Source organism: Zonotrichia leucophrys, chromosome 2, assembly GCF_028769735.1.
Source record: "Zonotrichia leucophrys gambelii isolate GWCS_2022_RI chromosome 2, RI_Zleu_2.0, whole genome shotgun sequence".
Classification (NCBI taxonomy): Eukaryota; Metazoa; Chordata; class Aves; order Passeriformes; family Passerellidae; genus Zonotrichia; species Zonotrichia leucophrys.
The window spans coordinates 43,372,033-43,394,666 of record NC_088171.1 but is presented as its reverse complement, the minus strand read 5'-3'; the positions used below and the strand labels follow the sequence as shown (position 1 = coordinate 43,394,666).

Sequence of the window (22,634 nt, the reverse complement as noted above, 5' to 3'; positions counted from 1 at the left end):
TTATTGTTTCCTCTGGCATCTTAAACACTTGCTTATAAAGGATTACTCTCCCTTCAGGATGTGACCTCTCTGCCTTTTGTCTTGAGTCAGACAAACGGTGACAAAGGCATCCCAGCAGCATTAATTTACTCTAATTACTGCATTGGGGGTGTGCAGCTTCTTCAGCATATTCATGAAAACTCAGTGCATTCCATAAATGACTGGGGTGGGCTTATTTCCATGTGAACAATGAGGAAAACCTGAGATGCACGAGTCATTCCCCCACACGGTGAACTGAATGAAATCACCCACATCCAGGTTTTTCTCTGAGTTAGGGATTCCTGCTTGTCCCCAGTGGGGATACTGATTTGGGAAGTGGGTCATGGGTGTGTGTCACACTTTGAAACCAGATGCAAAACTCAGTTTTGCACTTAACGTGCTTCTCAGCATCTTCTGTGTCCCAGTGCCAGACCCAGTCTGAGCCCAAATCTCTCTTCATTCTGCTTGATCCCTATTGCCTCAATTTCCCATCTCTTTCACACCTCCTGCAAAGAAAGGCTGAAGCACCAGGGTTTCCTCAACAGCTCCTTAGTAAAGCATTGAGACCCATTTCCAACAGATACAGGAGATAGTGGGGTGGGAAGGGAAGATAAATTTGAAGGCTTTCTGAATAGCATGTTTTTAATCAGTGCTTGATAGGTATGATTTATCTGGGCAGGGTTTGGGTCTCAGAAATTCATTCAAGCTTATAATTATCTTGGCAGATGTGAAAAGTCATATTCATAGCCCCTCAAACCCATTAGAGTCTCACACTTTTTTAAAAGGAAGAAAAAACCCTTCAGCTTTACATTCAGAGAGGCAGAATAGCTTTCTGTTCCTTGACAGCTCTTGAAGTCTGTCCCCTTTCCACTGCCTGTCTTTAGTTCCCAGGGGAGAAATGAATGCAGGTCCACTGGGACAGAAAGGGAAAGAAAAAAGTATTTCTGGGAGAGAAGAAAAATAATCAGCCTATTTTCATCCTTCTGCAGCAGGCATTTCTTTATGAGGACAAGCAAGTGGAAAGGCAAGGCAGGGTCTATGAAATGGAGTCAGGGTTATACCAGATGTTCTGGTGCCTCCAGTGGAATCATTTAGGGGAGCTGCTGTGGGTGCAATAGCACCCATGGCCTTCTTTGCTCTCCATTGGTTTCCTTGGATTTTGGCCTGCTCAGAGAACCATAGGGAAAGGTCTCACCTCTCCTGTTTCTTGTCACTTGCTCCTGGCTGAGCTGCATCTGGCAGGAGATGCCAGCAAATGGAGCCACCCACACTGCTCTCCTGGGCCTTGCAATGGGGACAGAACAGCTTTTCCTCCTGCCGAAGAACAAGGTGAGAGGGATCAGGCTCAGGAGATCTTTGGTATTGGAAATTGTAGGTCTGAGCACCTGGTGATAGGCATGGATGTTTTGGGGACCCACATTTTGCCTGCAAGCTGGATGCAGTCCCACCTCCCTCCTCTCCTCCATCTCCCTTTGCTGCCTGCATCTCTTGGGAGTTTCTTGGAGTGGGAATTGTCTCTCATCCTGCAGAGGTGGTGTCTGTCTGATGGAAGGATTGGCCTCAGCAAAAAAACATCAGGGAAATCTCCATGTGAGTAGGAATGTCTGTGAGAATGTGAGGAGAGGTGGTTAAGGGATAGAAAAGAAAAAAAAGAGAAGAAAAGCAACTTCCATTGTTCATTTATTCACTAATTTTCCAGAATACAGTAGCAGGGATGCTACTTATGGGATCTGGGGCTGTGCTGGTGGGCTTAGCACTACCCAGCTCAGGTACAAGGTAGTCACAGTCCTATGGATTTCAGGAGTCCTCCTCAGGAAACTGGTTTACAATGCACTTGCTTCTTAGGTCTGCTTTTTAAATCTGATTTTTGCATGGTGTATGTCATTAAAAAGCAGGGGAAGGAGGGGGGAAATAATTTTTTTTAAATATCATAATGTTTGTTTCAAGGCCCGCTAGATTTACCTGGCTGGTTTGGCCACTGATCACCTGAGTCTGTCTGCCACAGCAGCCATCCCAGCCTGTTTCTGATGTCAAATTCCTCAGCTGTCAGGCGTGCATTTTAAAGGGTTATTTGTGGGGAGAGGCAATCCAGAGGGACCAGCCGGAGAGCTTGGCCTGTCAGTCAAGGTTTGCGGTGCTGCCGCACTGACAGGAATCATTTTGACAGAAAATTGCATATAAATGGAATCATTTCAAAATTAAGGAAGGGAGATGAAAGCAAAGGCTTCTGAAATGAGGTGCCACTGATGAGTGGTGATGCACAGGGCTCAGCCTCCAGAGTCCTGCAGATCCCTTCCCTGGCACTCGCTCTCTCTTCGGACAGGCCATCCTTGTGCCAAGGCCAACAGTGGGTTATTGCTAATTACTTCATATTGCTAATTGTATCAGAAGTGTTATGTTATTATCTGCCTCCAGGGAACTGGCCTCAAGGGAGGTGTTTTGGGATGTTCAACAGTGTCCAGGACAGGCGGGGGTCAATGAGGTGGGTGGTGGCAGCAAGGAGAGGATGCAGGGCTTGGTTTCTGCATCCCTTCCTCATGCCGAAGGATGGCATGGAGTGGGCTGTGCTGAAGCTAAAAGCAGGCACACTGCTTTGGTGTGTAACATTCAAACCACTTCTTTTCTTAGCTAGAGTTTTGAGGAGCAGTGGAAGGGGTAGGGAGATGTACCATTAAAATAAGATGCACTCAGTGAAGGCCCTGGGGCACTGGGACTGGCACAAGAGCACACAAGAGCTCTGAGTCACACCCACTGTGTTGCAGCACCTTGTGAAATGTCACTGTGGACTGTGCACGGTCAGTGAGCTAGAATGGGGCTTGGGGACACAGGAGCCTCCTGCTGGATCTGCCACTACCCTCCCATGCTGCCTTGGTCAAGTGACTTCACCCAGTTTCCCTCAGCCTCCTTCTGTTCTCTTTTTAGACCCTCAAATCTTCATTATAGCTCACAATAGCCTGTACTGTGCCTCTATCAGATTTTTTAAAGATACAAATATCAGTAAAGAACAATGCTGATCAATCTGGTTTGATTTATGGTTTCCTGGAGGAGGCAGTTGCACATGTCTGGGAGCTGGAAAGCCCCCACACCTGAGACAGAGGGTGCCCTCCTGTCCCAAGCTGGGCTGGCTGGGGCTGAAGCTGGGGAGGGGCTGCAGTAGTTGGCCATGGTGAGGCACTGATGGGTTTTGCTTGGCCACAGCCCAGAGCTGGAAGGGGAAAGTTTTATGAAAAAGAAATGCTTTGCAGCCTGGCAGCTGCGTGTGCATCCTGCCTGGCCATGGAGGGCTCCTGAAACACACTGCTTTCCAAAGCAGTGCCTCCAGAGCCTCTTCTCCCAGGGGCCTGAGGAAAAGGCTCCTGGGATTCACCTGGTGCTGGAGCTGCATTGGGCATGGCAGGGCTCAGCAAGCTGCAGTCTGCACTGCTGGGGTGCTGAGGGTCCTCTTCCCTGTGCCCCTCTCCTGGCTGCCTGCAGGCACTGGGTGCCCCAGAAAAACAGGTGCCTGAGCACCCTAAAAATGGTTTTAATGCATTAACGCCTTTTAGGCAGATAATAAATCTTCTCCCAGGTCTGTGTCCACTCCAGGCACTGATGTGGCATGGCTTTTTGCTGGACCATTACTGAAAGGCAAAGAAAAAGGCCTGCAAAGAGCATTTTCTTGAGCACTCATGTGCAGACCTTTGGTTTGCTTTCCTGGCTCTGGGGTCTGTGTGGCCCCTGGGACTCTACTGGTCCCTCTACTTGGCTGGCACCGGAGTCATTGGGAACAAACAGGCTTGGGAGGAGCATGTGGATCTTCATCTCCCTCTGGCTCAAATTTGCCCTCGGTATTGAGAAAAAAAAGCCAGCAAAAAAAGCAGCAAGAAGGGCTTTTATTGTGAAAAAGAGACTTTTCAAATGCCTGTTCCCCCCTTCCCAGCCTCTCCACTCCCCTCCTCGCAGGGAGGTGGGTCTGGGATGAGGCAGAGTTTGAAAACTCACAGCTGAAGTTTGAAGGGTGTCCTCCCGCCCAGGGGGAGTGGTGACAGGAGCCCAGCAATGCGGGGCTGGCAGCAGGGACTGTGGGCGGCCCGGAGGGGCACCCCTGGGTGACAGCCCCCGCCGGGGATTGATGGCCTGGGGAGAGGAAGCAAGCTCATTAGTTGCTGGATAATTTTATTTTAATTTTTTAATTTTTTTAAAAAAATTTTGTGTCTTGTGTGGGTTCCTGGCGTGGTATGGAAGTGGCACAGGGGGCCAGCACCCGGCTCAGGAGGTGACCGTGTGCCTGTCACCCAGAGAAGCACATGAGGAGGAGCGCGTCGGCTGCTGCTGCTGCTGCTGCGAGACATGGTAGGATTTAGGGTTCTCCTTGCTGAGCTGATGGTGGGGAGCAGCGCTGGGTTTGCCCCTCGGGATGTGAGGTACAGCAGCGTACCCTGGATGTCTTTGGTGCCGGGCAGCTCGGAGGGTCAGAGCAGGGTGAGCCAAGCCAGGCGGGGAAGCGCTGCAGCACTGCTGTCCTTAAAGGCGTTGGGATGACCGGGCAGATTGCAGGAATGCTCCAGGGATGGGCAGAGCAGATTGTCAGGATGCCCATGAGGGCAGTGCCCGGGGCTGCTGTAGCTGAAGCCCTGCTGTCAGCCAGGGAGGTGATTTCAGTCCCCCAGCCAAAACCCTCCTCTTTTAGGTGGCCAGGTGGCACCGCTTCAGGCAGCCAACAGCGTGGGGAGCAGCACCGAGAGCAGACAGAGATCACCACAAGCCACTCTGTGCTTTCTGCTTGGTCCTGACAAAGCACAGCACTTCCATCCAAAAGCCACAAAATCGGCCAGTTTGGCATGGGAAAACTTCACCTCCCCCCCAAGAAATGCTGTGCTTCCCCAGCATCAGAAGGTTTATCCACATCTATGGTGTGTTCCAAACCTTAGGGCGGTGTTCCATGTTATCTAGTTTTAGTGCTCAGTTTGGAACCTCCCTTGGCAGACCCATCTGAGCAAGCAGACATCAGCTGAGCTGAGATGGTCCCTCATGCCCCATTACCCCTTCCCCATCAGGGAGTTTGCACTGGGGGAAACTCATGCAAAACTCATGCCAGGGAGTTTGCACTGGGGCAGGGACTCTGTCCCTGCTTTACCACCTCAGCCCTCGCCAAGCTTGTGCTGGGCAGGGATTGCAAACCTGTGATGGATGAGCTGAGGAGATGCCTGGTGCTGCTGCCAGAAACTGGTCATTTGTGTCACTGAGGCATTTTTATGTCCTCGAGAGTGTGCTGATGAGTCAGAGCATCTCTGGGGACAATGCCGCTGTGCCAGCCTTCGCTGGAGTGTGTGTGTTTGTGTACAGGGAACACTAGTGCCATGCTTTACACTTTCCATCCTACAGTTTGCATAGGCTGCTTTGGGTTTCTTAAATAATGAACTTCAGCAGCAGGAAAAAATTACAAGGCTGGGGCTCATGTCACCCATTTTGGGCTTGGAGATAACTCCTCCCTGTGAAAGGGAAAAGCAAGACAACTCTCCCCATGCCAGCCTCTTGTCTGTGCTAACATTTTTCTGTACAAGCCTTCACTATGAAGCCTTTCAAAGCCTGTACAGCCTTTCACAAAGCAAGTACCTGGTGTGGTCTCCCATGTCAGAGTGGGGTATTCACTTTTTGCCAGGATTTCCATTTTGCCTTGGCAAAGGAAGGTCTGCTTCTGCAGTCCTTTCCCCTTTGTGAGCCCCTGCATTGACTGCTTTGATTTTACCTGTAATCTGGGTTTGCTCTGGGCACCTGTAGGTAGGGCAGTGGGGGTCATGAGGAATAAATCCAGGCTATGCCCCCAGCTGATCATCTCGTTGCTTCATTTGCAGCAAAACCCCAAACAAAATGCTCTAGATGGTTTTTGATTCCTTTCAAAAGCGCCAGGAGGGTGCCCCCTTGCAGAAAGCCGGAGGGATGGCAGCTGTGAGTTCTGTGTTGGTATGGAGAGCACGCCTGCTCTTGCTGGATCTCACACTCGACCTGCCGCAGAGAGAGGGCTGGGGGATGACTGCACTACAGAAACATCTTCTTTCTTCTGCCTTCAAAGTCTGCCAGAGAGTAGTTTCCAGTTGCTGTCGTTTGCCTAGTATGAGGCACTCTAAATACAAGGGGCTGATTACGCTGTGTTAATCCTCTGGCATAGATTCCAAATGCCTCAATTACCCCTTCTTTTCCAATGCTCAGTAACTCCACTCCACCTTGCAGCTACTTGCCCTGAAGGAAAAGCCCCTTTTCAGTGAGCCTGGCTGCACCAATGGTCATCCCACGTTTGCTCGGCTCACTCAGCCCATGGGTTTTGCTAGGGGAAGAAGCAGGCTGGGGGTGGGTGCCAGCAGGCTTTGCCCAGGATGGGGTCTGCAGGACACAGGAGCATTCAGAGCCAAGTGGCAAGCAGTTTTCTTCCCCCTTTTTTTCCCTTTTAACTGTAATGGCTTAACAGGAGGAAAATAGCGTTGCCTTTCTGCAGCCGAGGCCAGGGCTGGTGTGAACAATTCTGTTTTGAAGAAAGCCCACAGGGCTGAAAGGCCCCGCTGTCCTCCTCCTTCTCCCTCCCCTTTGGAATCCCACGAATGCACTCTCCTGCTCTCCAGGAAGGGGAAAAACCTGACAGACAGCTCAGGGAAACCCAACTGTCTGACTTGGGCAACCTCCACTGAAACTCCAACGAGGGAATCCAGTGCTACTCCTTGCCAGCACCCCAAAGAGGGTTTTGTGAGCCCCACTAGGCACCAAGCAGGCATTCCCTGGTATTGGTCCACCAGTTAGAAACGAAAACTGAAAATAAGTGGATCAAAATCCCTCCTCCCCAAAATGTAGAAAAAACATGACCCCTGATAAAATAAATAAAACTGAACCAAATGCCAAAATGAGTGAGAGTTTTAGCAGCATTCCAGGCAGTCACAAGCAGGATTGGCAAGCTCATCATGAGCAGGAGGAAATAAAATGTGATTTTATTGTAATGTATTCCTCCCCATATTAAATACAGCCCAGAACACATTGCAAGAGGGACGTGGCTTTCCAGCACCTCTGCTCTTTGCCTCTGTTATGTGCAGCAGCAGAACCCCTCTGGGAATACCAAACCAGAGCTGGTGAGCAGCCCAGAGGTGCAGCAAGAGAAGGTACTGGGGTGAGGGGAGTTGTGAGGAAGGGGGTCCATGGCTCCCAGATTCCAGCTCTTATGTCCCTGGGTTTGGACATGCCAAAGGAGTCAGCTCCTAAGTATGGTCTGTGGCTGGACCTGCAGAGGAGCAGGACTGTCAGCTCCAGAATAGGAACAAAGCACATTCTTCCTGCCCAGAAGAAACTCAGGGCTGGAGGCAGTTTGTGTGTGGGACTTGAAGGGAAGGAGTCCAGCCCACGGGCCAGGGGCTGCTGCCCTCCTCCAGAGCATCCCCGTGCAAGCCCTCAGAAACAAAGGCAAGACTGTTCAAAATGAGCGGGGCTTGAGGCACAGATGTTGCACAAAGGCAAGCCACATCTGTTTCACCGGGGAAGGGGCCCCCTGCTTGCTGCTTCAGCAGGCAGATGGGAAAGCTGCTCTGAAAACGTACAGAGCTGAGTGCAGCAGGCTGCCCGGGAAACTGGGACGAGGGGAGGGGGAAAAGGGAAACCTGGCAGGAGCCTGCTCCACGGCAGTGGTGGAGGGAGGGAGCAACAGCCTCCCTAAACTGCTGCTTTCCCTCCTTGACGTCCCTGCCAGGAATTTCTAGGTTGTGCTGCTCTCATGTAAGTGTGAGGGTTAGAGGAATGAGCAGAGGGAGATGAGGGAAGATCAGGAGGATCTGCCTTGTCCCCCAAGGATAGTAGGGCAGTCGTGCATTCAGGGCTGCCCAGGTCCTCACTGTCCTCTGTGAACATGGGATGCTGTTTCAGGTCGTCAGTGATCTGCATGATTTGGGTGCAGGTTGATACCACTTTTAGTGGTGAAAAGTAAGGGAGGTGTTTGCACATGCAAATGACAACAGACCTGTGCATCTCAGTGATGTGTTCTGAAAGACTTCCATCAATCTCCTGGGAGATGTGTTTCCAAGAAGTAGAAAATCCAGCTAGGTGCAAGAGTCTGCAGTAAAAGCCATGACTCTGAACTTCAATAGGAGAAAGATAAGGCATCTGAAAGCTTTTAGTTTGCTTACTTTAACCAGAAGTGTGGCACCCTGGAGACTGTTTATTTCTGTGGTGTTTTGTGGTGACTTCTGGGATGAAATCAGAGTGGTCCTGAGCTGCACTGGACATAGCACCAGGATGACAAACTCCCCATCCATCCCCCACAGAGCTGAGTATTAACTCTCTGCAAGCTGAGATTTACACAGTGGGAGTGAGGAGAATTATGAATCTTTCTTTTTGCTCAGTGAAAATCACATGATTTGGGGGTAAGGACAACGTCATCACAGGACAAGCAAGTCCCTGCTGCTACCCTAAAGGGCTTTAGTCCACACCAGGTGCAGGACAGGGTGTGTGTCCCCTCTGGGTCCCCCCAAGCAGCAGCCCTGACTTTGAGTGCATCAGCTGCACCCCATGGTGTGGTGTCCTCCAGCCAGGTGCTGGCCATGTTGCCTTCAAGGTGTGTCCTTTGTCTTCTGCTTCAGGTCTTCCTTCTTCAGAGATACTGAACAGGACATTTGGGATGCTGGGAGTCCTGCCACTCTTGTAAACTTGCTCCTGGAGAGGGCAAGGAGTTTACAAGACTGTGTTTCTGCTGTACTTCTTTGGTGCATAGCTCAACTGGGAGCAGACAGTTTAATGGGAATAGCACTGTTAAACAGAGCAGTTTGCAGCTATGACTGAAGATTTTGTTCAAAATGGTTCTTTGGATGATGGATGTGTGAGAAGGGGCTGCGCTTAGCCTATGGCTGTGCCGAGAAAAACCTCCAGGGCAAGGAGCCTCCCGAAACCTGGAAATAGTCACTCGTGGTGGGAGGTTTAGAGCAGGAAACAGGACATTTCATCCTGGGAAGCAAAAAGCTTGAGGAGCTGATGCAGTGCCTGGAGCCAAGGACACGCTAGATTATTACTAGAGAAAGGCTGTGGAGCTTGAAGGTTTCCAGGTTTTTGTAATTTGCTGCTCCAAGGCCATAGTGATAACTGGGAAGAGCTGTGAAGGCAACATTATTTGAGAAGTTAAAGGTGGTGTGTTGGCACAATCCCTTTGAAGTCAGTGCTTAGACTGAACAGGGCCAACACTGTTTGATCCATTTATGCTGCTGCCAGAGTGCTGCCCTCGGCCAGCGCAAAGCACGCTTGTCTTGCACTTAGGCTATAAATGATCCCAGAAACTTTGCAGACTGTCCAAAATTTAGCAAAGTACAGCATGCTTTAAGGTTTCATCCCAGGCAATTTAACTCGGTCATTTTCTGGTTTGGTTTTGGACATGTTGGTGGGGAGGTTTGTGTGTCAGCTCTGAGGACTTTGCTGACTCTGCAGGGAGGGAAGGACCCAGCACCATGTGGTGATGTGTCACATTTCCATCTCCCCAGCTTCAGCTGACCCAGTGTTTGCTGTGACTGTTTCACAGGCTTTATGGGAGCAGTTCCCTTTCCCACCCTCTCAGTGCCTGGCTTGAGCTTCCCAAGCCACCTGTGTGGAAGTGGGGCTGGAGGAGCACCTTGAGCAGACAGGCATGGCCTACCTGCCACATCCCTGTCCTGAAGCCAAGCAGGATGGTCTTCAGGGTGCCTGCAAAAATGCAGTGGGGTCATGGTTCTCCCCCCTGGAAGGGCATTTTTGAGGGAAAAAACCTTCATGTCTGGGGAAAAAAAACCCCAGACACAAAGCTGGTGTGAGTCTGCTAGGAATTGCAGCCGCTTTGATGGATCAAGACGCCAGATGAAGGGCTGTCTTATTCTTCATGTGCCATGGCCATGTGGGTGCAGGCGAGTGTTGGTGGTGGTGGTGCTGTCCCCATGTGCTGGGGGAGCACAGCAGACCTGCCCTCCTGGGGAGCCACTCTGAGCCAGAGCTGCCTTTGGGACTGGCAATCATCATTTAATAGCAGTCTTTAAATTCCCACTCTGCCAGCCATCCATCTTCCCTGAGCAGGATAAAATAGGAAGGCATTTATGCACTTGAATGATGGGCCACGAACGCTGCCAAGCATTTCCTTCTGCTCAGACTTGCCCAGAGTCACTCCGGGGATGAAGAGGTTTTGTCTCCTTCCATGTCCTCTGCATGTTTATAGGTCTCCATCCCACATGCCATGCCCTTAACAAACAAACCAAAACCTCCTGCACAATGTGCAGAGGAAAAGGCTGATCCAGTCCCAGGTCTGATTGAAGTGCCTGCTCTCCCATTGCACCGGGAGCTGCAGCGAGCCCCATGTGTGGGTGCAAGGCTCTGGAGACATTCCCAGAGGTGGGGGGCAGGCAGAGGAGGTTTCCCACTTGTTTTTCAGGCAGTCTTTGTTAAGGCTGGTCACGGCAGGCTGCACCTCCTGCTGCCCAGGCGGTTTTGCGGTTCATTGGGCGGGCAGCGAGTGCGGGGCTGGGAGGGTGAGCAGAGCCCTGTGTGCTGCACCCCCTGTGCAGGGTGCACCCCGCTCAGGGTGCTCCTGGAGAAATGCACAGGCCTGCCTTCAACCTGCTCATCAGCAAATCCTCTGAGCTTGGGAGTCTAGGGCAGGCAGGTGGCCAAGAGTGATGTGGCCATGGCTGAGCCACCCTGGCTCCTTTGGGCACCTCTTTGGGACAGTGGGATTTACTGCTGGAGGCATCTTGCAGTGCCAGTGCAGGGGCAGGAGGACTCTTTTGAATGCCAGAGGAAAGCAGGAATCAATCCAGTTTTCAACAGCCACGTATTTCCATGTCGTCCTTCTAGTCTCAGGGCTGTTTCTTACATTCTTGGATAATGAAGTTTGGGGTTTGTTTTTCTTTTCTTTCGAGCTCAACAAAGCCAATTTGATGCACTTTGAAAAGAAATTGAAAACAGGCTTCTCTGCTTCAAATTCTGCCAAGGTTCAAGCGTCCTGGGAATACAATGTCAAGGATAACCCTCCCCCACCTCACCCCCAACTAGACTTAGAAAGTTTTATCTCCTAGCATCAAAGCTGCACAGCTCTCCACTGTGCCTTTAGAGCCTGGGCTGTGCTGTATGTCCCTCTGATGAGTGAGAATATATATTATTTACTTATTGGCATCCTGGAACAAGTAGTACCTCTCTTAAGCCTTTTTATGGATTTTGCCTGCTGGGAAAAGGACCTAATTTCTGGCAAAGACATGCTGTACTGTCAGTATGTCAGCCTGGCAAAGCAGAGCTGTACGTATGGTTTGCATTTCGGGCTGAATCGAAGCCACAGCTTAAACTGCAGCATTTTTTACAGCATGGGCTCAGAGAAAGACTCTTTGGAAAAGTATTTACCCAGGGCTTGTAAATACAGTATTATTTCTGCAATGTTTTATCACCCAGCTTATTATTAAATTTGCAATACCAGCCACCAGAAATGACAGAGAGATTGTACTTGCCCCTTTTTTGTTTCTTTTTGTTGTTGATGTGGCAGGGAAACCCTGAACAGCACTGGGGAAGGGAGCTTGTGCTGGACCTTTCCCAACTTCACAGCCCAGGCTTTTGAGTTCAGGGTGGGAAAGCAGTGGGGCTCTAACTTGTGATGCCCAAACCCAAGCTCACTGACAAGGAAGACAAAGTGGGTTTGGACAATAACGATTCCTCAACCACTTGGACTGTAAACTGACTTGACATTAAAAACCCAGCAATCGTTGCCATCCATTTGGCATACTCTGTTCTCTGGCTGTGGGTTAAAAAGGGTTTTTCCTGCAGTGCTTTGAAGGTTCTCCATGTGGCTCCCACATGCATTCCTCCCCTAGGATACTGGAAGTTTTGGCAGACAGGCTTTTTAGATACCCAGAGATGGTATAAGCAACCAGAGGGTTATTATCAGCTGGATAACAAAAACAATCCCCCTGAAAATCCTCTGTGCTGAAGAAAAGGGTTATGGGGGTTTTGGTGAGAGTGGGATGGGCTGTGTCTCTCCAGAAGGGTGGGACAGGGGAGGTGCTGGGAAAACATGACCAAGAAAGCACAGATTGGGAAAGGACTTGGCTCGATGCAGATGGGAATACTGAGATTTACAGTTAGCCCTATCCTTTGGGATTGATGCCATACATATCACTGCTGTTAATTCAGCATACTTTGAGGCCAGAGGAACAGACTGTGAGGCACTTACACTGATGATTAGAAAGGAGTGTGGATATCAGGATACCAGCATCAGCCCTTTATATGCCACAGAGTTATTTTACTATGCTTAAACTAGGATTTAGACATTGCACCTCCCCTAAACTCTTGCTCAGGAGGTCAGACATGGATTGCAGGTGTTTGGGAAAGAATGTGTGTCTGCACTCTGCAGAATTTGCTTGAAATCCAGGGCATGAACGTTTTGAGTAGCTGAGCTTGGGTGTTGCCTGTGTCACTTGGCATTGGCTGTGGTTCCACAGCAAATCATTATCCCATCCAAGTGGGAGAGAGCTGGGATCACAACCAGCCTCTTGACGGAAGTCCTGCTGCCCCTCAGGGTGCTTAGGGGTGCTCACACTCATCCCCTCCCCAGAGAGGCGCCTAGGACAATGATTTAGCCGTGTAGTTTGATGCCTGGGACAGTTAATGCCAAGCCTTGAATAACCCTGGTGGTGACCTAGGACAGGACATCCCTCTCTGGAAGTCTCACCCTGGACTAGGTCCTTTCCACTCTGGGAAGAGATAAAGCAGAGGTCCCCTGGCAGGTCCCAAACCAGGCAGTCCCTGGTTCCTGGCAAAGGCTGCTGTAAACCCTGTCTGAAAAAGAGCATTCAGCCCAGCAGATATATTTTGCTGCACTACATTGTGTTTCTGGGAGAGAAGCAATTAAGTAGGAGCTATAAAGCTGAATCACTCCAAGTGCACCATCAATAGCTCTTATAAACTGCATTAAATCTGCTCAGTCCTTGAAAGGGAGGCATGGAAGGAACTGGGGCTGAAGCCAGTGAGTCGTGGCTCCTCTTACCCACCTCAGCTGATACAGTGTCTTTGCAAGAGATGCGGCTCCTCAGGGGCTGCCTGAAGCGCTCTCCCCAAGCTGAGGACGTGAAACCTGATGGATTTTAGGTCAGTGCTGTGTCAGCTCATAAGCTCATGCACTGGGGTTGCCTGGGGCAGCTGCTCATGGGGCAGGAGCTGTGCTGGTGGTGGGTCCCTGTGGTCAGTGGGAGCCTGTGGTCCTAAAAGCCCCACAGCTGGAAATGCTGTTGCTTGCCCAGCTGCTTTCTGGAAGTAATCCTGGCTGCTGGCTCTCACCTCCCCAGCTTTTTAGCTCTTTTTTTCAAGCTTTTCCTCTTATAAACAGTCTCTTATCCCTTCTTTGGCAATATATTGTCCTGCTGTGTCTGCCATGGATATGCTTGTGCTTCCAAAATAAATAATTGGAAAAAAATGTATCCACTTGACCATCGCCTTGACTTCCAGTGTGGGTTTGAGCTGCTTGGAAATGCCTGTTAAAAGCAGAGAAATGGTGCCAAGGTGCTTTTTGTGGCTCCTGCCTCCTGAAGTGTGTGAGGCTGCCCAAACCCGAGTGAATGAGGCATGGGTGCAGCGTCCAGGGACTGGATTGACTTGGAGAATGTCTGCCATCTGCCAGGGATGGGGCCTCCACAGCTTATCTGAGCAACCTGTTCCAATGCCTCAACACTCTCATAGTTAAGAATTTTTTCCTAATATCTAATCTAAACCTCTCAGTTTAAAGTCCTTTTCCCTTGTCCTGTCACTCACTTGTAAAAAATTCCTCTCCAGCTCTCTTGTAGGCCCCTTTAGGCATAGGAAGGTGTTGTAAATTCTCCCCAGAGCCTTCTCTTCTCTAATCCGAATAATCACAGTTCTCTCAGCCTGTCTTCACAGGAGAAGTGTTCCAAACTCCTCCAGGAGTTTGCACCCTTTTGTTTAAAACGAAGCCAGTCACATGTCCTGACTGACACTTGGAGCTGCCTTGCTTTTGCCAGATACAGCGATGGGCAGAGCTCCAGAGGCCTTGTCTCAGCACACATTGAGATATCCAAGTTATGGGTTCAGTGTGCAACCAGAATAGGAACCAGTGACAGTGCCCAGAGTAAGGTCTGAAAAATGAAACCTCTTAGGAACTGGAAAATGTTCACATCTAGACAGGAATTTGCTCTAGTCTGGTCTTCTTTTTTTTTTTTTTCTTTCTTTTAATTTCTTGATTCTTTAAAGCGAAATATTTGACCATGAAAAATTCATTGCCCTTAAGGTCATCCTGTACCTCAGAGCTGCAAATATGGCAACCTATGGGTGAGGAGTGAGCCCTTGTTCTGATTTGCCTCGGAAGGGACTGCAGAAGCTAATTTCTGGCACAAATCACAGCACCAGCCATAACCCTGCTGCCACAGTGAGATCCCCTTGCAGGGACCACACAAGCAGAGGGGCTGCTTCCCTAGAGCAAGCCCTGCTGAGGGCTCAGCCTGCAGTGACACTCCAGCATCGTTCTGTCCCCTTTGTGTCCCCGCAGGCGCAGCGACCCTGGCGAAGGACGGCGATGAAGCCCCCGGCCCCGGCAGCTGTCGGGGCGCTGCTGGCCCTGGCCCTGCTGGCTCTCACCCACCTGCCCCCGGCCCCGGAGCACTCCCTGCTCCCGCTGCCGGCCTCGGCCCCCCCAGGGCCCCCGAGGGAGGCGGCCGCCCCCCTGTCCGCAGGGCAGGCCCACAGAAGAGGGCTCCCCGTGCCCCGCGCTCGCCTGCAGCAGGAGCAGGCCCCCGGCCGGGGCAGGAGGCGGCGGGGGCTGGAGAGGGACGTTCCCCACATTCCCCCTTGGCTCTCTGCCGACGACCTCCAGAAGATGCGGCTGCTGTCCAGCGGGCAGGTGGTCTCCAAATCCCGCGTTCCTGCCCACGGGCAAATCATGCGAGTGAGGCTGCGTGCCGCGGGGGATGATGCCAAGGGAGATGCCGAGGGGGATGTCTTGCCAGCCAGCCCGGAAGGAGACTGCCAGGATGGGCGCTGTGGGCTCATCAAGCGCCCCGGGGACCTGTACGAGGTGCTGGCCTTCCACCTGGACAGGGTGCTGGGGCTGAACCGCAGCCTGCCCGCCGTGGCCCGGCGCTTCAGCAGCCGCCTCCTGCCCTACAGCTACACCGACGGCGCCCTGCGGCCCATCATCTGGTGGGCTCCTGACCTGCAGCACCTGCAGGATGCCAACAATGACCAGAACTCCTGTGCCCTGGGATGGCTGCAGTACCAGGAGATGCTGCAGCCCCACAGACCGATGCCGGTGGCCAGGGACGCTCCCTGCTCCAGCATCCCACGCAGCGAGTGGAGCCGCCTGGCCCTCTTTGACTTTCTTCTCCAGGTAGGGCTGTGGTGGTTGAGGCCACCTGTCCCATCAGCTGTGGCAGCCGGGTTCCCCTGCAGCTGCACCTCTATTGTCTGACCGTGGTCTCCTGCTCTGTGGGGTCACATCAGGTGTGGTTTCTTGGGATGTATTTTCACTCTTGGAGAGCAGCAGAACTTTGTGCAGAAGCACTTTGGCCTGTTTGGCACTTGCCCATGTTTGGCACTTGCCAGGCAGGTTGTGGTGAGTCTGTCCTCACGTGGGTGAGGTTTCTGCTTTTTATTTTGTGCTGACAGAGGCTTGGAACATTCCTAGAGACATCCCTAGGGCATCCCTAGGGATGAGCGGCATGTCTGTCACCAGCCCCATCACATCCAAACTCAGGGATGTGCTGCTGGCATTGGAAATAAGGAGCCATGCCTTGGACAGCACTGCCTTCCTCCTCCTCGGCATTAACAGCACTTAATCTTCTGTCTGGAAAATCATACCCTGCTGCTACGAGGGATTACAACAGTATCCCAGAGAGTTATCAGGTCTTGGAGGGCAGCTGTGAGGAGGCAAAAGTGATTTCTGTGGAGAAAAAGAAAGCCTGTTTTGGCACCTGGGGGCTGTTTATCAGACAAGAGAAAACTGCCTGAAAGGACAAGTATTAATACAAATAAAAAAGGGAAGAAAGAAAAAACCCTCAAACTACTAAAATATGTTTTCCTTACTCTCTCTTTTTTTACAACTATGGCTGGCAGAGGTGGAGCTGTTCTGGCTGCACTTGAAAATATTTCAGCTGAAACACCCAGAGAAATGAGAAGATTAACCAACCCCCTTCCCTTCCAAAATACCGCTGAGTGCAGTGGAAAGGCTGAGACTGCAGGAGAAAGTATCTAGTTCTAGTTCTAAGGAGGGTTCCTCCTCAAGGGCTGAAGCAGTGCAATGATAAATTCAAGGGCAATCCACAGGTTCTCCTGAATAATTCTTAAGGAATCCTCCCATGCAGAACAAGTCACATAAAGGTAAAGAGGATATTATAGAAGTGGAGTAGCATCTTTCAGAAATGGCATTAGCAACTCCCACCCTTGCTGGGGAAGGAGAAGTTGGGTGAGTTTTGAGCCCTGTTGTACATTGGCATTGAAATCTTGGTACTTTTCTTCAATTTCTCTTAAATTTTGGCTTCTTCTGTGTTAATTTCTCTTGGTATTTGCCGTAAGGGAACCGCCCATTTTGTGCAAAGTTTTAGTGGGGTCAAAATGCCAGGCCTGGTGGAAAAGGGGCAGTTGCTGATGGCTTTGTCCTGCACTTAAAGATGGCCAAAACCAAATCAACTCTGCAGCTACATCCCTGCCCTGGGACACCCACTTCCCAGCCAGGTGGAGAGCAATACAGTTTTCCCTAGGGGAAGCCATCCCAGGCTGAATCATAACTGGAAAAACCTATCAGATGCAAGGGGATGCCCCAGGATGGGCATAAGAGGGGCTGAAGGTGAGCTTCTGGTAATGTTTGAGCTTGGATGGGAGAAGGTGTGGCTCATGTATTTGTGTCCTAGCAATAATACCAAAATTCCCATGAATTAGAGCTGTTTAGACTCTGGAAACAAGAAATTAATACCAAAAAATCAGGGGAGGGCAGGGGAGGGAGGGCTTGTCAGCATGTCAGGGCACTCTCAGCATCTCCACAGCCTTCTGGTCCCTCTCCTGGGTCTCTACTTGGACACCAGATCTGGGTCCACCTCGCACCCCTGCGTGTTCAGCATCCACCCACCCTGGTTTCACAGGTGCTCGTGGGTGGGTGAGGGGAGTGCTGAGCCTATTTAATCTCTCTCTCTCAGGTTGTCTTCACCTTCTGTGCAGCCTGCAAAACAACCTAGCAGGTGAGAGAAGCTGGCGTGCTGAGCTCTCCAGCAGGCAGACCGAGGAGATGCGAGGAGGAAATGTGATATTTCTTCTGTTTCCATGTGTTTTGTGACAAGAGGCTCAAGCACTTTTTCACTGGAGTGTCTCCCAATGGAGGAATACTGACCTGAGTTCCTCATTAAACCTCAGAAAACAGAGAGGTTTAAGAGGCTCCAGTGTGGAACTAATCCTTCTCAAAGGGTTATGAATGGAATGGCCACGGAGATCACAATTTGTGTTTCCCTGCAGCATCTTCTCCCGTGCTTGGTCAGCGTTTGGGTTCAGACTGAGCTCTGTGGCAAAGCACAGCCTGTAATTGGTAACTTGTGCTAATTACCAGGGCAAAGGGAATAGGCAGGCTCGCTGGGTCCCTTGGCTTCTGTCTCATTGTCACCTGCAGATCCCTTCTGGATCACCTGAGACCTGCTCCAGCCCTCCCCCTGGCTCCAGGAGCCTCTCTGCACCCCGAGCCCTGCCTCCTGGGCTGGTATCAGCAATGCCGAGCAAATCAGCGAGTCGGGCATTTTCATGCTGCAACCAGAAAATAGATTTATTTTGTACTTTATACATATTTTCATATATTTCATGTATATTTCATATACATACATGGGGTTTTTTTGTAAACAGGCCTTGAGATCAGGAGGAGGTGAGGCAGCTCCTCTACAGGGTCATGTCAACACACAGCCATGGGGAGGTGTGTTGACAGCCAAGGTCCTGTCTGCCCCACAAATCACCACAGAGGATGTACCAGCTGCTTCTGACAAAGCTGAGGAAGCTCCATAAATACTGAGGCCAGGTCTGGCAGAGATTTATGTCTTTTAAAAGCCCTTCATTCCTCCAAGGGTGTGGTTAAACACTGGAAGTTGTCAAGCAGCTCCAGGGTTTCTGCAGGGAATCAGGATGGGAAGCAGGAGGTTTGACAGCCTGGACAACATGGAGCCTTAGCAGCACCTGCAAATGATTAAACACAAATGTAGCTGAAACAAGTCACTGTGGCCCAGCTTAAATGTCAGGCATGATCTGCATATGCACAGAGTGCTTTTTCCCTTGCCAATACTTTTCCATTCATCTTTCCATTGCGAGCTGCTCAGGTTACTGTAGGGATGGATGAAGGGTTGCATATGTGACAGGAACCAGATGAAACCATCATACAGAGCACCAGGACTGGGAAAAATAAATTATTTTTGAGGTTTCAGACTCTAGGTTTCCTTGAGTGCTTTGCTGGTTTTTTTATTCATTCATCATCGTGTATGCCTTCATTTCAGCTGGAAGCACAACGCCTTCAGTCTGTGCGGTACAGAATGTGGAGGTAGCAAGTGTCTGAGCTCCATCAGAAAAGCCTGTCACCATCACCTTTGTCGTCCCCTTCTTCATGCCAAAGGGGTTTTGCATGTGTGCTTCCACTCCTCTCACTCACCACTGTGTGCAGCTTTTCCATTGCACGTCTCCTGAGGATCCCTAGAAATGTTTCATTTTCCTCTGTACAAGAACAGCTCACAACAGGACCTGCCCATCCCAGGCACATGTCCCTGTTAAGGTCCCCCAATGTCTCCTGCAGGTCCATGACCGCCTGGACCGCTACTGCTGTGGCTTTCAGCCTGATCCCTCTGAGCCCTGCGTGGAGGAGATGCTCCATGAGAAGTGCCGGAATCCAGCAGAGCTGGTCCTGGTCCACATCCTGGTATGTCTCCCTGCTGTCCAAGGGCTGCTCTGGGGCTAACACCTCTGGGGAGGTGCCTGGGAGGCACTTGCAGGGCTGAGGTGGTAGCAAAGGGAGTGTAGATCCCATGGTGATGCTGTGTCCCTGCTGAGATATGGAGGGACACAGACATTGGCATCTGCATTCCCCCAGATTCTCTCAGGCTTTCTCACTGCATTAAAAAGCAGCCTAAACCCCCACACTGGTGTCTGTGCACTGGGTGAACTCCTTGCCATCCTGCTGGCAGGTCCGGAGGAGCGCGCCGTCCCGCCTGGTGTTCATCGACAACGCGGGCAGGCCGCAGCACCCTGAGGAGAAGCTCAACTTCAGGCTCCTGCAAGGCATAGGCAGGTAGGAATGTGCACGAGCTGAGCAAGGGCTGAGCTGGCACACAGGGGATGTCCAGCAGCCCTGTGTGTGCTCACCTTCTTGCTGCTTCTGGCCTTCCTGCTGGGGCATCCCTCTGAATGGGGATGGATGTTCTGGATGTCCCCAGAACAGGGTGGGTGGTTGGGCTCTCAGAAACATCCCACGTGTCCCTGCCCTGAAACTAACTCTTTATTCTGCTCTGGACGGCTGATGGCAGGCTCCAAAGCATATTTCCCCTCTATAATTGGCAGCTGCACAAAAATAATGAATAATCAGGTATTTCAGCATTTCTTGCGCCATTGCCCATGAGGCATTTTGGCATGCTGGAGGCCTCTTGATTTGGAATTTGTTTGGGTCTGTGTCTGATGGAGCTATCCTGCATGCTCACCAGTTTTAAGCAGAAAGCTCCTCATCCTGTGTAAGCATTTCCACTTGAAGCATCATTACTCCAGTGCCCTGCTGCTCAGCCTTCCCTGGATAACCCCTTCCCTCCCTGTCTCTGCTCCTCCCTGCAGCTTCCCAGCGGTGGCAGTGGCCAGGCTGCGGTCGGGCAGATTGCAGAGCCTGCTGCTGCAGTCCCTGCGCCTGGACCGGGAGCTCTGGGAGAGCCAGGGGGGCGCCGAGGGACTCAGACCCCTGCTCCAGACCATTGACAGGCGGGCACAGATCCTGCTCCGCCACATCCAGGAGCACAACCTGACGGTGTTCGAGGACTCGCCACGCTGAGCCTCCCCCCAGCTGGCTCACGGTGTCCCTGCACATCCCACCAGCCATGGATGTCCCTCCTGCCCTCGGCATGCACGTTATGAGGCTCCACACTGGTGCTTGGGTCTCCACAAGGTGTTTCCTCTCATCTGGAGAAGCAGATGGAACCACAGGGACTAGGAAAGATGGGGAAGAGATGTCTCCTAAGACAAGCCATGACTGCTTGAGAAAGGCAACAATCATCAAGTTATGGTCTCAGCATGGATTTTCGAAGGGAGGGCACATCCATGAGGGTTTTTGGGTGCCTTTACTCACATGCACACAAGCACACAAACAGCAGCTATGGAAACTGGAATCTTGGACAGTTGAACAGCTGACAGGGACCCTGGAAAGAGTTAAAGAAGCTGTGGAGGAAGTCACTGGCAGCCTTTCCATGGCTTTTTGATGATGTCTTTGCTATTTCCAAAACATCCTGGACAGAGAGGCAGGGGGAAAGCAGAGGGAAGCTTTCTAAGTGGATTAAACAAAGACAAGACACAAGAGCTGATCTCTGCCTTTCCCCCTGCAGAAGAGGTGATGTGTGCCTGGAAGTGAGTGTGAGCCAGTGCCTGGAGTTGAGATTAGGCAGGACCTTGAAGCTCAGCAGCACTGGGCAGCAGCTGCCCTCACACAGCCCATGGTACCATCCTCAGGGAGTGCCACGTGCTGTGTGCCATGAGCCATGGTCCATGCCCGTGCCCTGGTGGGCTTGGGCTGCTGCCAATGCTCTCAATGTCGGATTTGAAGATTTAAATCTCTCCTTTACTCTTTGCCTTCACTGTCAGGGGATTAAAGGCAAAACTACCCCACTTGTGAAAAGCACTCCTGGCTGCTCTCCTGGGCACGACTGCATGTAACTCTTCCCCAGGCTTGCAGAAATATGTTTTAACAAAAATGCCAAGCTATTTTAGCAGAAGGCAGTCAAGTGCAAAATGGTTTCTGAGCGCGCTGGCACCTCCGGCAGAGCCCATCCTGTTCCTGTCACCCCTCAGGCTCTTTCCCAGCAGCCCATTCTGATGAAGCACAGCAGCATCCCAGCTAGGTAGGTCCTCAAGTGTCAGGGCTGAGGGATAATTCAAAACCAAAATGAACAGGAGGAAAAGAGATACAGGGATGGGCTCCATCATTCCCCGCAGTGTGTTTCCCAGCTGAGGCATGCAGTCAGTGTTTGCCTGGAGCAGTCAGTTCCTGGCCTGTGGGTTTATGGTTTACCACCAGAAGGCTTTTTAAAGGCCTCCTTTTCTCCAGTGTTACAGGCAGAGCATCCATTGCTTCAGGCACTCCCAATTCACTTGTGCCTTTGGCAAGTCTCAGTGAGACTGGCATAGGCACCCAGCTGCACCATGGTACAGCTGCCCCATTGCAATAGCTTTGGAGAACATGGCCACCCATGCAGTGGGAGAGGAAAAGCTGGCTGTGGATACCTTCCCTGCTCCATCCTTCTCAGCACTATGTCAGTTTTAGAGTTTGCTTTAACACTCATGCTGATAAGCACAGGCAATTGCCTTTTCTCCCCTTTTCCCTCTTGCTGAAGAGAGGGTGAAGCGAGACGTGGGTGACATGAATCAACAAGCAAGCACAAGTGCTCTCAGGAAGCATCAGCACTCAGCATCACAGGCACAGCAGCATCCAAAGTGCCATCAGCTTGTTCCTGGAGTCCTGCCCTCCAATTAGCCAGGGAGGGCCTTTCCCCCAGCGCTCTCTCCACCCCGTGAATTATCACCCTATTTGCTGTGCCATGAGATGGATGACAGTCATGGAAACCCTGCTAAAGCCTGAATCATGAGGATTTATTACTGGGAGGTGAGCTTAGCTTGTGAGCTTGAAAGAGAGCAAAATAACTCATCCTGGGTCCTATGAAAAGCCATACCCAGGCATGGCTGTGTAGGAATAAAGGATTCTAAATGTAACAAAATTAAATTTAAAAAATATGCTGGGAAAAACCGTGAGGTAACAAGAGCATTAACGTAGAGTTTTAAGCAGAAGGCATAAGTTATGATGTACAGCATCAGTCAGAGTCTTGCTTTATCTCATTGAAGTGAGAAATTTCATCAAAGGAGAGGTTTTCATCCCATTTAAACCAAGTTCTCAGCAAGAATCAAGAGACAGGGGTGTGCTCTGTGCAGTGGCCAAAGCTGTGGACATTGCTGAGCTGGACCAGCAGCTTTTGCCTTGCCTCTGGTTGCATCTGCTCTACCTTAACATTGCACAAGGTAGTGGGGTTTATTTGCATTTCTTTAGTTGTAATGTGAGTTTGCTGGCTAAACACATGTGGGAACATCTGTAAGCAGTTATACATGTGAATAAAAATCTCTTGTGATTTAACAAAGAGCCATGTATGGATAAATGAGAGAAGCAAAAGCCAAGATCTTGCTGAGACTGATCATTAATCTTCTTTAATTAGTCCATTTTTTCCATGGGCTTGCCTATGTAACCAGCACAGGCTCTGAACTGCAGTCATGGCTGTTCAGAGGGATCCTATGCCCTGCTTGTGCCAGCCTTTACCCTGTCGTGTTGGGTTTGGTTTGCTCCAGCTATCAGTGTGTTGCATTTCCTATGACAAACTTACTGTTATGGTTGTAACTACTTTATAGTTGGA

The 22,634-nt window shown here is 50.9% G+C and overlaps 1 protein-coding gene across 2 annotated transcripts; it reads left to right on the top strand.

Annotated features, from left to right (window-relative positions):
* Nucleotides 1–3,987: 3,987 nt before the first annotated feature.
* On the top strand, nt 3,988–22,414 carry GASK1A (golgi associated kinase 1A). Of its 2 annotated transcripts, XM_064704740.1 has the most exons (6): nt 3,988–4,350; nt 12,948–13,110; nt 14,522–15,358; nt 18,782–18,904; nt 19,170–19,273; nt 19,807–22,414. In XM_064704740.1, the coding sequence occupies exons 3-6, from the start codon at nt 14,549–14,551 to the stop codon at nt 20,015–20,017; spliced, it is 1,248 nt and encodes a 415-aa protein (XP_064560810.1). In that variant the 5' UTR covers nt 3,988–4,350; nt 12,948–13,110; nt 14,522–14,548; the 3' UTR covers nt 20,018–22,414. The 2 variants fall into 2 exon arrangements, with proteins under 2 accessions (XP_064560810.1, XP_064560809.1); XM_064704739.1 differs by lacking the exon at nt 12,948–13,110.
* The last annotated feature ends 220 nt before the right edge of the window (nt 22,415–22,634 follow it).

Bases quoted from the DNA above. Each gene is read 5' to 3' on its own strand.
- GASK1A (XM_064704739.1), top strand. The intron at 15,359-18,781 runs GTAGGGCTGTGG...TGTCTCCTGCAG, and splicing joins TCTTTGACTTTCTTCTCCAG to GTCCATGACCGCCTGGACCG. The intron at 19,274-19,806 runs GTAGGAATGTGC...TCCTCCCTGCAG, and splicing joins CTCCTGCAAGGCATAGGCAG to CTTCCCAGCGGTGGCAGTGG.